Source organism: Scyliorhinus torazame, chromosome 9 (assembly GCF_047496885.1).
Source record: "Scyliorhinus torazame isolate Kashiwa2021f chromosome 9, sScyTor2.1, whole genome shotgun sequence".
NCBI classification, from domain to species: Eukaryota; Metazoa; Chordata; class Chondrichthyes; order Carcharhiniformes; family Scyliorhinidae; genus Scyliorhinus; species Scyliorhinus torazame.
Genome location: NC_092715.1, coordinates 187938459 through 187956114, shown reverse-complemented (window position 1 = coordinate 187956114; position 17656 = coordinate 187938459). Strand labels below are relative to the sequence as shown.

The following is a 17656-nucleotide window of genomic DNA, read 5'->3' as shown; positions in this document are numbered from 1 at the left end:
ACTGGCACGACTGGAGCCGCCCACTCCGAAAACTGTACAGGTTTGATGATACCTAATTATTCTAGTCACAAGTTCAGACTCAATCTTCTCGTGTGAGGCAGAGTGGATGGGTCCAGCTCTAAAAAACTTGCGTGTGGCCTCAGGATCCACATAAATCTTTGCTTTTAAGTCATGTATCTTGCCTAACTCGTATTGAAAAACTTCTTAATTTTTTAAAGATGGCATGAAGTGGCACAATGGCACAGTGGTTAGCACTGCACCTGACACCGCCAGGGACCCGGGTTCAATTTGGGACTTGGGTCACTGTCTGTGTGGAGTTTGCACTTTCTCCCCTGCGTGGGTTTCCTCCGGGTGCTCCGGTTTCCTCACATAATCCAAAGATGTGCGGGTTATGTGGGGTTACTTGATAAAGGGGATAGGGCAGGGGAATGGGCCTAGGTAGGGTCCTCTTTCAGAGGGTCGGTGAAGACTCGATGAACCAAATGGCCCCTTGGTGCACTGTAGGAATTCTACGGTTCTATGAAGAACGCCTTTGTTAATTTGGAAAATTTCTGGCCAATTTTATCTAATTTGGCAAAGCCAATCTCAGCCCATCAGGCTTGGCCCTTCTCCACCCACTACTATTAGAAGCAGTTGAGCTGACTGGTGCAGGTAACTTATAGGCGTTTTGGTTATTCCTAGGCTCCTGAAAGCTTCCCTGGTACGTGGTCTTTGTGCTTTTTAACTTCAGGGGCGGGTCCCCACCTTGCAAATAATGATACGTTTGTTCACCTACTACTGTGGCAGAAAATCCCATGTCTACCTCCATTCTAAGTGGCTGACCATTCACTATCAGCACAATAGTAATTAGATGTGTCTTGCCCACGTTTATGTTGTCTAAACTATACACATCAGATCTGTTTTCAGGGTTATACTCAACACTGTGTGCTGCAATCAGAGGTTTTTTTTATGGGTCCCTGTGGGCTCTGCCTACTCTTGCATTTCTTCCCAATGTGCCCCCTCCTATTGCAGGCATAACATGTAGCTTCCCTGAATTTACATCTCTCCTGGGGATGTCTCTCTAACACCAGTAGCATTGTTCGTAGCTGCTGGTCTGTGGGCCAAAATCCCTATATTTCTGCATTCTCTTTTTCTCCGAGCCTCTTTGCTTTTTACTTTCTGTGCCTTCATCTTTGCCGCCACAACTGCCAGCAGTTTGCTGCCAAACCTAGTGTACCTTGCCTGCTTGCAACCTATCGCCCCCTTTCAGCACTTTCCATGGCCTGGGTGATCTCCAATGCCTTCTTTAAGGCAATCTCTGCCTCTACTAACAATCTTTTTGTATGGCCGCGTCGTTAATACCACAGACCAGCCTGTTCCTCAATAGGTCTCTGAGTGCAGACCAGAGCTCGCATTCTTCAGCCATTTGTTTTAAGCACGTCATGCAATTGTTTCCCCTGGGACCCTTGACATCAAATTGAACTTGTATGATTGCATTATTATCAAGCGCTACCGGTGGTATTGTCCCTTGGCTAATTCCGCAAGCTCCTCGAAAGTTTTGGAGTCGGGGGCATCTGGGGAAGCCAGATTCCTAATCAGGTTATGGGTATTAGCCCCGCAGACCGTTAATAGGATTAGCCACTGTGTTTCTTCCCCATGCCCCAAATTCATTGGCCGTAAAAAAATAGCGAAGGTGTTTGACACATAGCCCCCATTGTTCCGTATTAGGGTTGAATGGTTCTAGTTTGTGAAAAGGGGGCTGAATGAGTTTGCTTCAAAGGTAAAGCTTTCACATGAAGTTTGTTCTCCTCATTTCTGCAGCAGTAGGAAGGTTGGCCCTTGTCACCAATGTAATATCCTGACAGACGGGAGACCACCAAGTTGATTAAAGAATAACGGTAGCACTGCTGCATCATGGTGCTGAGGACCCAGGTTCGATCCCTGTCCTGGGTCACTGTCCATGTGGAGTTTGCACATTCTCCCCATGTCTGCATGGGTCTTACCCCGATAACCCAAAGATGTGCAGGGTAGTTTGATTGGCCACATTAAATTGCCCCTTAATTGGAATTATTTTTAAAACGATTCACTGTTTATTAAAGCAGCAATTATATACAGAGAGTGAGATAAAAGGATATCATGTTTCAAGACTCCAAACTACCATACTCAGCCCATAGGGTTCGCGCTCTTCCCCCAATTGGTTGACAGGGTCACATGACCCTTTCGGAACTCACCTCCTTAAAGGTGCACTTTTCTGAGGGCCACGAAGAGTCCAGCACAAGTTTGTTGAGTCGAGCAGAAAGTAAATTTTATTTACAATAATATTTGCAGAGCACCAGCAAGATAAGGTAAAAGATAAAGTTGCCAAAGTCCCAGATGACCAGTGGTTTCTTTCCCCTTGGAGGGGGAGAACTGACCGGTGATGATTTAACATGAGGATCACCACACCTCAGGCGAGGGGCAAGGTTGAGAAGGTGGGCCTTCATCAATAACCACCACCAGAAGTTCACTACTGGGTCTCTCTCTGGCCAGGACCATACTGGTTGGCGCTACTTGTACAGCTGAAAGAGTAACGATTGCCCCGCCCCCTTATCGGAAGAGCTCATATTCCCTGAGATCCAAGGGGCAACCAATTGTCCCCAGCCAATTTGATCCGGGCAGGTTACAATAGACACACTACCACATATAACTTTGCATCTTCTTTATTCAGCAGTTGCAGAAGAAACCCAGATTGACTTGGAACACTGTGAATCAGTCTTCACAGGCAAAACTCCATCCCTACCACCACAGGACGAAAGCACAGATCTTTCATTTCTCCTCGAGGAGAGGCTAGATGAAGCGGGAGTCAGGTGCAACAAAGGTGAAGGTGACCAGCCGCAAGATGACATTCGAGACCTCAATTTGCCTTTTTGAGAAAGAATGGAATTGGATAATAACCAAGGTGCCACTGATATTGGCGATTTATCACAGGATGAAATCCGAGACATTGTTTTACTTTGTAAAGACAACAAAGGTGATGACAACAATAGCCTAGATATCTCTGCTGAGGAGGATGAGCATGTTATTGAAGAAGGTGATAAAGATGTGAATCCATCTATTCATATTGCTGAAAGCACCAATGACAAACAGCAACAACCTGATGCAGCAACTCTTTTGTGCATTGAAGAAGCAAGGCCAGATACTCCTACTATTGTCACTGTAACCATTGAAAACAAATCTCTGCTATCATTGAATCTGAAGTTAAAACTTGAGATTGAAAAACTACACAGTTGCTTACTACAGATCTTACTAACACTATAGATGTACAAGAAAGTGCAGTTTATCTACTCCTCATGTTTCTTGCACTGCTGATGCTGGTGACAGCATACATTATGATGAAGTTCCAGAGATATTCAGGCCTGCTGAGAATCAAACTCATGCTGAAAAGAGTGTGCAAGTTGAACCACTACTTACAGACAAAGAACTTCCTACAGTATCAGCAGGACAATCATAATTATTTCTTCAGAATATTCTTCGTCCTTCTCTTCATCCAACTGATTTTTCATGGATGAAGCATTACATAATACCTGGTTTGTTGTAGCAGTAGAAGTCTGTAGACCCTCTACAGCTATACAAACCTCCAAAGGCTATGTGAATAGTTAATGGACAGAACAAAATACTTGGGGTGGGGTGTAAAATAAAAGGTTAATAACAATTATGCTGATACCTAGAATGTATCATCAGCGATGTCAGATCACATGCAACTAGAATCTCAGGCAAGAATGTTCTAACGGAGTCCTGCTAAAGTCTGTCAATTAGTGTTGTAATAGTGTGAGGTATCACTGAGAAGGCTTCTTGTGCAACAAAGAGGTTTCTTGGGAACAACAATGAGGACTAACTATGTACAAGCATTGAGGTAACTCATACAGGTCTTCCCTCCACGACTCTCAGGTCCACATTGCCCGTGAAATATGGCCTCTTAAAGCGGTCATGTTACTACAAGTGTGAAAAGTCAATAAATGTCCATTAGCTTGCAACAGAATGGTTTTCAGGCTCTTCCATTTAAGGCATCCAATGGTCGGTTGTGATAACACAAGTACAAGAAATTGGAGTACAGGATGACTGAATTTGGCAGTATTCAAATTTTTTATTTATTATCATAACATATCTCAGGCAGAAGGCTGAGAGGCAGCGATTAAGTCAGGAGCATATTGGGTCTCAGGCTGTCCTTGGCGGGTTCATACTTGTAATACAGTTGTATGTCACGAATACTCATTAGCCTAAAACATTTTAAATTTGTGTCCCAACTTCAAGACAAAGTTATAAGCACAGCAGAATCTCATGCCACCCTGCTTGTTCATACGTGGCTTTGTGCAGTTATGTCTGAGCTCAGCAATATTCCTTGTTGAGCTCTGTGGCACTAAGGAAGGGAGGTGCAGGAGAATGGAGCTTTTATGGAGGCTCAGGACTGGAAACGGGAAGTCAAGGGTGTGGGTAGGCGGGGGTTGGGATTGAAAGGTTGGGATTCGGATACCGGAAGAGAGATCCAAGGGAGGACAGTGTATAGGATGAGGAGAAGGGTGAAATGGGAAGGACCTGGCGCTCTGAGCATCCTGAATGTGGCATGGGGTTGGTGGGGGACGGTCAGGCAAGTTAAGAAAATGAGGGACCTAAAGGGTCAGTCAGTACTGTCCAAATGACATCTATCGTGGGGTGTTGGTTGGCAAAGTCCTTACAGAGCCTTTGTCTGGACTCAGAATGAGGTTGGGCAATGGTCTTTACAATGCATTGAAGGTAGGGCCAGCTGTGCCTGCAGATTCAGCCACGTCCTACAGAATGACGAATACAACACTGGACACTAACATGAATGGATAGAATATGAATCCATAGAATCCCTGCAGTGCAGAAGGAGGGCATTTGGACCATTGAGTATGCACCAACCCTCCGAGATGGCACTTTACCGAGGCCCACTACCCCCACCCCACCCTGTAACACATGGCCAACCCACCTAACCTGCACCTCTTTGGACAGTAGGGGGCAATTTTAGCAAGGCCAATCCACTTAATCTGCACATCTTTGGAGGGAACCGGAGCACCCGGGGGAAGCCCACGCAGACACGGGAAGAGTGTGCAAACTCCACAAAGACTGTCGACCAAGGCCGGAATCGAACTCAGGTCCCTGGCACCCAAGGCCGGGATCGAATTTGGGTCCCTGGTGCTGTGAGGCGGCAGTGCTAACAACTGTGCCACCATGCAAATCAATAATCAGTAAACAGAAAAAAAAATTCTTCCACAATTAAGGAACTGTCCCTAGCCCTATGCAACCTTCAATAGTGTGCCACCTAGGAGGCCTGCCAGTACATTTAGACCTCTGACTAAGCTAATCTCAATAAATAACAATGATGCAAACATGTATAAAGTGAAACCAATGTAATTAGAGTTTTTCACATGTGAAATTTAAATTCGAAAATAACTCGTGCCACCTTTGTGCTCTTAATACACCTAGTGTTAATGGCAATCTAGTTGGCCAGGTTGTGATACAAAGCTTCCATGTTTGACCAGGAGGCACTTTTCTTGCACTGCCAGTGGACGCATGGTTCACCACTGAAAAGCTTCCCGTGCCATGGAATTGCATGTGTATTCTGTTCATGCTGCCAGCACTGTAAATTTTAAATTGTAATCGTGTGGAAAATGGGAAAACAAACAGGAGAGATAAAGTGGTGCTTACTTCCTGTTTCGCTGCTGTGAATGGTACACCACTAATAAAAGCTACCGAATAAGTGAGTGCGCAAATGGAGGGAGGACACTTGGTGCGGTGTCCCCTTGAGATTGACAGATACAATTAGCACCGTTGACTAGATTGTAACTTTACAACAATTCCTTCAAGTTCACTTTGCAAGAAAAGTGGCAGGAAATGGTTCAATTCAGACAACACAATATTGTTATTCTCAAGGTACTTTCATCTTAAAAAAGCAACAAAAATTCTTATACTTTGATTAAAGCCCGAGTTGGAGGTCTCACCTAATGGTGACTATCTGTCCTGCATCCAATGGATAGTCATTAAGCTGAGCAATAAATATTGCAGCAACTGCTTCATACAGAGCTGTTCCATCCATGTTTATTGTGGCTCCCACTGGCAACACAAATCTTGTGATCCTTTTGTCTATTTTGTTTTTTTCCTCTGCGCATCGGAATGTTACTGGCAAAGTTGCGGAGCTGCATTGAAGAATGTATGTTATTGCCAAAGCAAAAATCATTTTAAAACAAGCATTTTCACGTATTTGTCTAATCCTGTGCTCTGTTGGAAGTTGGGGCGGCACGTTAGCACAGTGGTTAGCACTGTTGCTTCACAGCACCAGGGATCCGGGTTCAATTCCCGGCTTGGGTCATTGTCTGCGGAGTCTGCATGTTCTCCCAGTGTCTGCGTGGGTTTCCTCCGGGCGTTCCGGTTTCCTCCCACAAGTCTCGAAAGACGTGCTTGTTAGGTGAATTGGACATTCTGAATTCTCCCTCAGTGTACCCGAACCGGCGCCAGAGTGTGGCGACCAGGGGATTTTCACAGTAACTTCATTGCGGTGTTATGTAAACCAACCCGTGACATTATTACTGATTAGATTATTAGTAAGTATCAATTTTGCAACTTCAAAGAATTAGGTCAAACAGGAGTATCAATGTCCTCTTGTTCCCCACATTCTTTCTCACAAATCCACCTTCCCGTTTCACCACATGCGCACCAACAATCGATCAGTACATTTGGCCAATTACAGCACCGATTCCACAACATATTTGGAAAAATATTTACGTTACTTGGTCTATCTTGAATCTGAATATTCCCTTTTGCACTGTTAAATTACTCCAGAAAGCCTTCACAATCATTTCAACAAACAATTCACTGTCTGCCAGCTTCTGAGGAAATCTGATTCTTAAGGTTTTAGCAGCTACTTAATTCAAATGGTCAGCCCTCACATATTGAAAGATAGGAACAGACAGGGACATTTGGCAACCTGTGCATCAGCAAGGAACATTATAACCAAGCCTGATCCTGCATCCATCCAAATGCACATTCCAATGGGATCGCTAAAGAGCAAACAGAGGAATGATCACCATCTCCCAGGCTAAAGATAGCATACTTATTATTGCTCCAGCTGTTAAATCAGCTGGCTGGAATTAAATTTGCAGCCTACTTGGGCCCCCTACTATACTCCCTATACACATACAACTGTGTGGCAAATTTTGGCTCCAACTCTATCTACATGTTTACTGGTGACATGACCGTAGTGGGTGAGATCTCAAACAACGATGAGTAAGAATACAGGAGGGAGATAGAGAACCTAGTGGAGTGGTGTAACAACAACAATCTCTCTGTCAATGTAAGCAAAACTAAGGAGCTGGTCATTGACCTCAGGAAGCGTGTACACGTGACAATAAACCCAAATCCTAAATCCTAATTGATCTGTATGGTTCAGTAAGAGATCGTGAATTGCATTAACTCAACAAGTCTTGAGGGATTCAGCATTTTAAATTTTAGTGGAATTCTAATGGGTAAGCTTCCTAATTACATTTTGTTGCAGAATAAATGTAACTTTTTTCTTTTGTGTAAAGACAATAAATTCCTATCCAAGAAATACTGCTGACTGGATTGTGCTGCGTTACTAAAATATGTCCTGTTACCTGGATGAAATCATGACAGATGTCAGTAATGCTTCAGCCATTCCTACAATGAATATGAAGGGATTTTTTCGGACCACAATAAAATAGACCGTGGGTAGAATAATAGCACCATGGATGGCCAACCTGAAAAAGAAAGTTAAAACAAAGTTAAATTAATCAGGTATTAAGTTACATTGCATTCAAGAAAGACTACAAAATCCAATATAGAATCATTATACCTGGAATAATTTAAGTCAAACACCACCCAGTTACTCATTAATTCATTGTTGAGGTTGAGGACCTCAATTGTATAATCGCATTAGACATCAGTTTCTTTTTTCCATTTTGATAGCCCTGCACCAACCAATATCATAAATTGCAGAAGGTCCAGCAATACACAGAACAGTAGGGCAATGTGCAAGATGGCCCCCAGATTAGGTTGCAAACATAAAGATGAAGTGTGCTTCTGTGAAGCACTTGGGATATTTAACAATATGAAAGATACTGGCTGGGTTTTAGCAACCCCCCCCCCCCCCCCCCCCCCCCCCCGCCTGCCATCGTGGTGGGTTTTCCAGTGATGGAGATGGTACCCCATTGGTTCCCAGCAAGATCGTCCCGTCCCACTGAAGTCATTGGCCATTTGCATTGTTTGCTAGCTGTGCCAGCGTGGAACCCATTGCAGTAGGGGTTGGTCACCTTTGGCAGGAGTAGAAGTCCAAACACTATATAAATGCAGTCAACATTTAAATCTTTTCTACTAAAGGCTTTACAGTGTGGGTGCTCAGCAAGGCAAAGGTTAACAGTAATGGAGAATGAAACAGCATTCAATATTACTTTCTTTTGCTTCTGGAACACACATTCAAATATACATATCGGCCCATACCTTCCGAGTTCCTCAGCGTCTCATTTAGGGGGTACCCCTATGATGCGCTGTGAATCCTGCTGAGGATCCCACGTAAGACTTTACCGGTAATTGCCCAGAAGTGCAAACTTCCTCTGGACAATTGCACTGAGCTGGAAACCATCCAACGTAAACAATTGAAATCGCTAACTTCGCATGGTTGTCCCAGTTTTACCTGAAAGTTACTCTGAAAGAGTTAGAAGGAAAAAAGACTTCTCACTACAGATTAATTATTAAAAAACCCAGACTCAGCATTGCATGGGACACCCTGCACAAGTATGACCCCCCCCCCCATGGGACTGACCACACCACAACCTCCCCGCTGACCCCCGGCCCCATCCCTCTCGACCCCCCTCTTCCCCGACCTGAACCACATACTGGCCCGATCCCCCAACTCCGACGGTACCCAACCTGCCTCTCCACCCAGTCCGACTAACCCCCATCCCGGACTGAACCCCTCCCGGACTGACTACCCCCCGCACCCCCACTGAACTGATCCCCTCCCTCCCTCTCAAACTGACTCCACCCCCTACCGACTGACCATCCCCCAGTCCCCGGGTCCCGACCTCCCCCCCCACCCTGACCCCATTCCCCAAACACTGTAACTTACCTGCTCCCTGTAAATTGTCCCTTTAAACCTCTCCTGTATGGCAGTTACTGTTATAAGTGGGAGTGATGTAACCCTCTGCTCCCTAGTTACTCAATGATGATGCTGCCAGGGGGGTAGTGCGCTGCTCCTGTCTCACCCAACCTGAGTAAGGAAGTTTGGACTAAACAGGAGCTTCAGAATCCCAGCATGGGTAAATTTGGCGAGAGCGGCAATCCGCCTGAGATAACCACTCTGCCGAAATTTTATCACAATACAACTCGATCCTCAACCCAAAAGTGCACGCCAACAAATGTGATGTAGCCACGCCAACAAATGTGATTCAGTCCTCATGTCATGGCTTTACGGAGTGAGATGGTCAAATCAATTTGAATTAAAGATGAATTTGAAGACAGTTTTACTCTCTGAATTCTTGTCCAGTGCAACGTGGAGCGTGATTTAACCGTCACGTTATGTCCAGCGCGGATCTGGAATGGCGGGTAAATAGTGGGAAAGGCCAAAATCGAGATTCGCGCCGGGCGAGAACCAGTTTGCAATTCACTCAACCCACTCCCGATGGCTAGTTCCGGATCTCGACCCAAAATGGCGAGCATTTCATTAACCCTCATTTGCATTCATTTCAATCTCATTAGCGAGACTGAAGTTGAATGCAGCAGCCTCCTGCAAATTTAACTGGTTCCCCAACGAGAAACTACACAGGCGCTGTTTAGTACTCCTTTTTAAAAACGTGAAGCTGGTGCCATGGCAACTGAGTGGAAGTGAGGAGGTGAGTCGCCCATTCCATTTTCCGGCATGCAGCTCAATGGCAGCTGCTGGCCCTGGGGGGGGCGGGGACCCTCAGGCGGCTTGGGCTTGGATGGAGGGCTGAAGCGCTCTAGATCGCTGGGCCAGCAGGTGAGGGGCTTTGCATCTCCGAGGCCTTCAAACCATCTTGAAATAGCTTTAAGCCATCTTTAAATATTGTGGAGACCTAGAAAGGGGTCTGTCCTACAAATACTTCCAGAAAAGAGTCCTGCGTTTGGCTCTATGCTGAAAGTAACTTTAACTCCATTTATCTGTGAGCAGCCTCTAGCTTCACAGCTGAAGGCTGTTGCAAATGAGGAATTGACCTTGGTCGTTGTGAGAGCACTTCATACTCCTCAACTCTCAAGTGGTGTCTCGAATGCACGTGTGCCAAGCCTCAGAAGATGATTAGTGTATAGTATTTCAATCAAACTTTGGTGCCTGAACAGTGTGCCTGAACACTAAGAGCATCAGCACCATGGAGGTAGCTGCCACCAATCAAACAATAAAGAGCAGGGCTTCAGCACTGAGGATCCTCTCGCGACCAAAAGGTGTGTGTGTGGATCAGGTGAGGGCACCTGAGTACAGCATCCCTGATGTTCCGTAAGAGGTCTGGGGGCTCCTGATATGGCCGGGGGTGAGTGTGCAGAGCAAGGGTTGCGAGCATAAGGGTGGGGGAGGCTTGGGGATTTGAGGGTCCCTGGTTGGAAGCCCTAACTGATCGTCAGTCTATCTCTTTCTCCAATTCCTTGCAGATACCAAAATGGATGGTGGTGTCATTCCACAAAGGCTGCTATCACATTGCTCGTGGAAGCCCAGATGGCCAGATGCCGGAGAAGGCAACAGCGATGACTGAAACTGGAGGTGGCATCCCGCCTTGGATGGCCATGAAGGTCGTCACAGCCCTGAACTTTTGTGCAACTGGCTCATACCAGGTCTCGAGCGGGGACTTGCGCGACATTTCACAAGCTACAGCCCACAGGTGCATCCAGGAGGTCACGGATGCCCGGGCATCCAATTAGGACCTTTGAGCTAAACAAGGTGCAACACGATGCCCGGGCTGCAGCATTCTCCGCTATCGCCCAGATGCCCCAGGTCCAGCGGGCAATTGATGGCATGCATGTTGCCTTGCGCTTACCGGGGCATCAGGAAGTGCCCATTATTAATGTGATGGGGGTTCCACTCACTGAATGTTCAGATCGCGGTGACCATTACCTCCGTATCATGTGTACCCCCTACCGAGGAGGAGTGCATGACAGCTATATCCTGGGGCACTTGGAGATCCCAGGCTCCTTCGAGGGTCACCCCAGGATGGCGGGTTGGCTCTTGGGAGGCAAGGGGTACCCACTGTGGTCCTGGCTTATGACGCTGGTGCAAAGGCCTGCGACCGAAGCGGAGACCCGGTATAATTAGGTCTACGCTGCTACACGTGCTGTCATTTGGCAGTGCATGAGACTGCTCAAAATGCGGTTCCGACGCCTGGACTGCTCTGGTGGCACCCTACAAAAGAACCCAGAAGGTTTCCCACTACGATGGTCTGCTGTGCCCACCACAACCTGGCACAGCAGCGGGGCGACATGCTGGATTAGGAGGAGGAGGAACATGTGGCCTCGTCTGAGGAGGATGTGGGCTAGGAGGGTGGGCTAGGAGGGTCTGGAGGGTGAGCCCGGGGAGGAGTCACAGCAGTAGCTGGAGGATGCAGGACAGGCAGAGGCAAGGGTCCAGCATGCCTAGAGAATCAGGGAGGTCCTTATCGTCACCAGATTCTCACAGGATGAGTCTGTGTCCCTCAACTGACCCCCCCCACCCAATTTCCTCCACTCCGTCCCACCCAATCCCTCCTTCCCAACCTCGCTGTCGGTGACTGCTCTCTCCTCGTTCAATCCCGCAATCTCCAGGGCCCTTTTCTCATAGGGGGTGAGGACTCACATTTCTGGGACACTGCCCCCATCTTAGCCTTTTCCTGCTTATTATGGGCTACTTACCTCTGCGGGGACAAAGAGAGGGCATTGTCAGCTGCACGTTTGATGGGTCAGGTGGCATGTGGACATGCAGGTGTTGTGCTGGTGGGTGTTTGTGGTTTCTGAGGAACAATTAGAAGGACCGGATGTGGGGAGGGTGCGAGGTATCAGCCAGTGATTTGTGGGGAGAGGGGTTTCTGGGAATTTGAAGTATGGAAGGCGGAACTGATGTCAGGAGAGAGTTGGTAACTTACCCTTGCAACTCGGTGGAGGTCTTCTTCCGACATTGGACGCTGGTCCTACTGGTCATGCTGCCCAAACTGACAGTCGCTGCCACTGACACCCAGGCGGCATTGCTGACCCTGCTGTTGGCCCTCTGACCCCCTCTCGGGTACAGGATACTCTGTCTCACATCGACGGCGTCGAGAAGCCTGTCCAGGTCAGCATCCCCAAAGTGAGGAGCAAGTCTGCACGCAGCCATGCTTATGTGTTAACTATGAGTGAGTGGAAGGGGGCATTTAAAAGCAGCTGCGTCTTGTTAACGATGAGACGCTGAGGCGTGGGTCCAGCATATCAGACTGCGAGACAGCCAGTAATGGCAAGTAGCTCGTGGGGGCTCATTTTTGGCACTACGTGCCGTTAAATACAGGCTGCGATCTCGCCAACACAGCCGTTGAGTAACACCCGCCATTCGCTTCCAAAATGGCACTTAAAAATCTTTCCGTTAAATCGCGCCCGCAGATTAAGATTACTTTAGGTATTTAATATTTAGACCGCAGCAACTTTTATCCTGTCCTTGTGCTATATATATAGAGAGAGACAGGCTGTTTAGCACAGGGCTAAATCGCTGCCTTTGAAAGCAGACCAGCAGCCCGGTTAAATTCCTGTAACAGCCTCCCTGAACAGGCACCGGAATGTGGCGACTAGGGGCTTTTCACAGTAACTTCATTGAAGCCTACTTGTGACAATAAGCGATTTTCATTTCATATATAACATAGGTCTGATAATGGGGCAGTTTATTAACATAAATACTCAATTTTGCAGGATTCAAATCTTCCTCATCACTGAAAGATTTCAATCCATATTTGATATATAACTCTATAAAGCAACCTTAGTCTATATGTTTTCTTTGAAATAATTCAACAACCTTGACTCATTTAATTTAAATGATAACTTTTCAAGATTTGTTTCAGTAATTTCTAAAAGCATTTTAAAGATCTGTGATACATACCCAATTAGCACTGTAGCCATATAAAGTCCAAGTCTACGGAAAATTTCCCAGTTATCCACTTGTATTACTTTTGCAGCAATGAGAAATAATATACCTATCGGCATGTAGCTAAAAAGAAATCATTGACAAGTGGTGGTATTAGACAAAGTAATTTCAAATGCATTTTGGTACATTATCATTTTTGACATGGTTCAGAAATAATGGTTAATTTTATTTTATTTGCAGCTATAATACATAAGTAGAAAAGTTCCCTTTACGATAGTAAAATGACGTTTAAAAATAAGTGAACTATGTACACAGTAGTAGCCAATGGTGCCATACTGCAATGAATGAAGTCTTGGTCCAGATACTTTTCTTATTTTTCCCCCCAAATATAGTTGACATAGCATTTTGGATGTTGAAATGTGGAATGCTACCTAGGAACTTAATTCCAAAAACTACAGTAAGAGTTAAAATTAAGAAGCTTTTTCACTGGCTGTGCCTCCACGAACAATGGAAACAGCTATCAAACTTGAGATTTGGTCCTAGACACCAAAAGTTATAATCCCTTGATCTCAGAGGTCTATCCATTCCTTGCTGGAGGACATCCTTATGTGAAGGGGGAGAAGGAATCAGAGGCTTGACAGCAGTTTACACTGTGGCCATGGAAGAAAGCAAATCCACAGCATTTCAGTGTCCCTCTCAATTAGCACAAGGGTGGTGTTGAAATAACCCAGAGAATAATTTTGAGCGGAATCTTACTCACCACATGATGATCTGTACTATTCTCATGGTGGCTTCATTCAATGCTTCAAAGAAGTCGAAGATAATTTTCCCTTTTTCGCCCATCTGTCCAATGACAATCCCAAACACTAGGCAGAAGACAATGATGCCCAGTACATTGAGCCCAAGAGAGTACATGCCAATCACTTTGTAGTCACTGGCTTTAGTCTAAGAAGATTATTGAACAGATTAAAATAAGAATTGCAGACTATTTATGTTATTTGTCTATGATTTGTTTTCAATGAATCAATACACTTTAGGTGTATTTAGTAATACTGATGGACATGTATCCAATCACCAGGGCTCACAAATGGAATATGATTAAAAATACAGCGAGATCATGGGCTCAGAACCTGACTAAGAGAGACTACCAGAGGTGCACAATTTTATTTCAATATCAATTGTTTCTGAGGTTAATAGGGTATCACAGCCAGGTTTTCACGAATAGAAAGTGTCTCTTGGATTTTTTTGAAAAGGAGGGTGATTGAATGACTTTTATCAAGATTAAAGCCTGGGACGGTATTCCCGCTCTAACCCAATGATATTGAAGATGAATGCAGTGCACACCAGGTGAGGTCAGATATCAAACGTGGGATCTTCCTGCTCTGTATGACTCAGTACCTACTCTATAAGGGAGGTAACCATTTGCAAGTTCACACTTTTGATGTGTGACATGAATTATGTGCTTTCATTGCCACAATGGTGGCTTTAGAGACACAGGATGCAGAAAAATCAACTGATATTTATAAATTGGCCATGCTAAACTGCCCCTTCATTGGAAAAGAATAATTGGGTATTCTAAATTTATTTTTTCAAAAGCATGCCTAATAACTTGCGGCTTCTACCAATGCTACCTTGTCTCCAGTCAATCGGAGTCCCAGAATGACTCATTAAGGGCGGGATTCTCCAACCGCGCCCACCCGGCGACTGGAGAATCCCGCCCGAGGTCAATGGATTTCTCCATTGTCTGCGTCTCGCCCGTGGCGACCTTGCGGTGGGTGGAATCAGAAGGGAATTTTCAGGCTTCTGTTTACCACCTTACGCCAGCTAGTACAGTTGATCTTCCAAGTACACCTTGTGAAAATCCTAAGCACATCCTAAATTTATGGACAGTTCATTTGTGCTCCAGTAAATGTAGCACAGGTTTTTCATTTCATTCATTCATGGGATGTGGGAATCACTGGCTAGTCCAGCATCTATTGCCCACCTCTAACTGCCCTAGAGAACTGCCCTAGGGAATCCCTCGTATAACTCACCATGCATAAATTTGCATGGCAAGGGCTACGGAATTGCATCCCGCTTTGCGCTCCCAGGGGGATTGTAAAGTGGGTACAAATCTCCTCCGGCGGGAGAACAAGTCTCCCAATCGGAGAATCCACCCCCTGATCTTTTGTCCATGTTTGAACCAAGGCTGTGATGTGTCACTCTAAATGCTGCATTTCATTAAAATCACTGAATTTATGAAAGCAGATCGTATTCATTTACTCACGTAAGTTTACGCTTCATCAAAATTTTAAAATAAGTTTCACCCAGGTGTTTCTAGGTTTTTGGGATTAAATCGATTTAAAAACAGTTCCTCTTGGGCTTGAGGGGAAAATGCTAATTATTTTCTTATCAAAATTCAAGATTGGAGATATGCATGCATTGTTTTCTAGTCGCCATAGTCCCAAGTGACTATAGGCTGATTTCCCCTTTGAGGGGGAGAACTGACTGGTGGTGATTTAGCCTGAGGACCACCACACTTCAGGCGAGGGGCAAAGTTGAGAAGGCGGACCTTCATGCAGGTTTTGTTCTGTAGCCAAAATGACATCAGTGGCATGTTTACCTTCAAACATAACTTTCAGCAGAAAATGAGAGAAAGTCCAGGATTTCCGGCTCCCTTTCTTTTCGGGCGGGTTTGCTAATAGAGAGGAAAACCTCACAAGAAGCCCAAATTGTGTTTTACGTCAGCAGGATGTCTTGGCACAATTGATGCCCCCTCCCGCCAGTGACATAACGGGAATCACTAGCTACAATGTCGGGAACACATTGAATCTCATTATCAGACTTCCGGTTGTGGCTATGCCGAGGTAGGTCGCACGTTCGGCAGCTCCCACCAGGAACAAACTTTTGGGCTCTTTAGAGGGGCCCCAACGGCAATTGTTCGACGGCTCCCAGTGTGGGAAGGTGACAACAAGATTCCCCCGGCACTGTATGGACTGGACCAGGAGTGGAGCGGTTAAGAAAGTGATTCTGGTGCAGCGGAAAGTGCGAGGGAGGAGAAGCAAGATGGCGGCGGGTGGAGACCAAGCAGCGTGGTCTCAGGATTTACTCACGTAAGTTTACGCTTCATCAAAATTTTAAAATAAGTTTCAACCAGGTGTTTTCATAAATTCAGTGATTTTAATGAAATGCAGCATTTAGAGTGACACATCACAGCCTTGGTTCAAACATGGACAAAAGTGGTCGCAGGAACAGCAGAAGTTCCTTAAACGCTGCTTTGCGGAGCTGAAGACAGAAATGCTGGCGCCAATGAAGGCATCGAGTGAAAAGCTTGTGGAGACCCAGAAGGCCCAAGGGGTGGCGATCTGGGAGGCACGGCAAAATGTCTCGGAGAATGAGGACGAGATCCTGGGCCTGGTGGTGAAGGTGGAGGCGCACGAGGCGCTGTACAAGAGGTGGCAGGAAAAATTTGAGGACCTGAATAGGTCGAGAAGGAAGAATCTTCGGATTCTGGCTCTTCCTGAAGGAGTGGAGGGGCCCGATGCCGGGGCATATATGAGCACGATGCTCAATTCGCTGATGGGCGCGGGAGCTTTCCCGAGGCCCCTGGAGCTAGATGGGGCTCATCTGGTCCTGGCAAGGAGACCCAAAGCCAACGGGCGGCCAAGGGTCGTAGTGGTGAGGTTCCACCGCTTTATGGATAGAGTGTGTCTTGAGATGGGCCAAGAAAGAGCGGAGCAGCAGGTGGGAGAACACGGATATCCGAATCTACCAGGACTGGAGTGCAGAGGTGGCCAAGAAGAGAGCTGGCTTTAAACGGGCCAAGGCGGTGCTCCATCGGAAGTGGGTGAAGTTCGGGATGCTGCAGCCAGCGCGATTGTGGGTCACGTTCCAAGATCGGCACCACTATTTTGAGACGGCTGATGAGGTATGGAACTTTATCCAGTCTGAAAAGTTGGACTCAAACTGAGGGTTTGTCGTGGGGGGGTGTTTACTGCATTTGGGGAATGTTCTTTTTGTTTTGGTGCTGGGTGGGGATGGGTGAATGGATTTGATGTGGGGGCCGTGGGAGAGTGTGGGCATCGGTGTTGGAGGGGCAGGGCCCCGCGGAGGAAGAGGGGGGTGGAGGCCCGGGGATGGGGAGTTGGGGTAAGGCAGCAAAAAAGGATCTGCGTCAGAGGGGGCGGGGCCGGCTCAGATGGAAAGCGCGGGCTTTTTCCTGCGTTAGGGAAGAATGGGGGCGGGGCTGGGGGAGGGGTGGTGCTGGAGAGGAGCGCACACTGATTGCCAAGGGGTGGGGGGATTCTCAAACTGGGGGGTCGATGGAATGGCGGGAGAGGCCGGGGTCAGCAGGAGTCAGCTGACTTATGGGAGTGTCATGGGGAGAGCAAAATGGCTAGATGAGGATCTAGCGGGGGGGAAGGGGGAGGGAGGGAGGGGAACTGGGTTGCTGCTGCATTGGCCAAAGGGAAGCTGGAAGTAGCAGAGGTAGTCGGGGCGGGGGTCCGCCGCCTGGGGGACTGGAGGGTGCGGGCACGTGGCTGGCATAGAAAAGGAGATGGCTAGTCGGGGGGGGGGGGGGGGGGGGGGGGGAGTAGCCCCATG

The 17656-nt window shown here is 46.8% G+C and overlaps 1 protein-coding gene across 1 annotated transcript in view; it reads right to left on the bottom strand.

The window, feature by feature from the left end:
* slc1a1 (solute carrier family 1 member 1) overlaps window positions 1-17656 on the bottom strand; it is a 112397-nt gene that overhangs the window by 31204 nt on the left and 63537 nt on the right. The window contains exons 7-10 of the mRNA XM_072516904.1: window positions 13833-14017; window positions 13088-13195; window positions 7626-7748; window positions 5976-6170 (exon numbers count right to left, since the gene is read on the bottom strand). Coding sequence (XP_072373005.1) covers window positions 5976-6170; window positions 7626-7748; window positions 13088-13195; window positions 13833-14017 — 611 coding nt within the window. The remainder of the gene's footprint in view (window positions 1-5975; window positions 6171-7625; window positions 7749-13087; window positions 13196-13832; window positions 14018-17656) is intronic.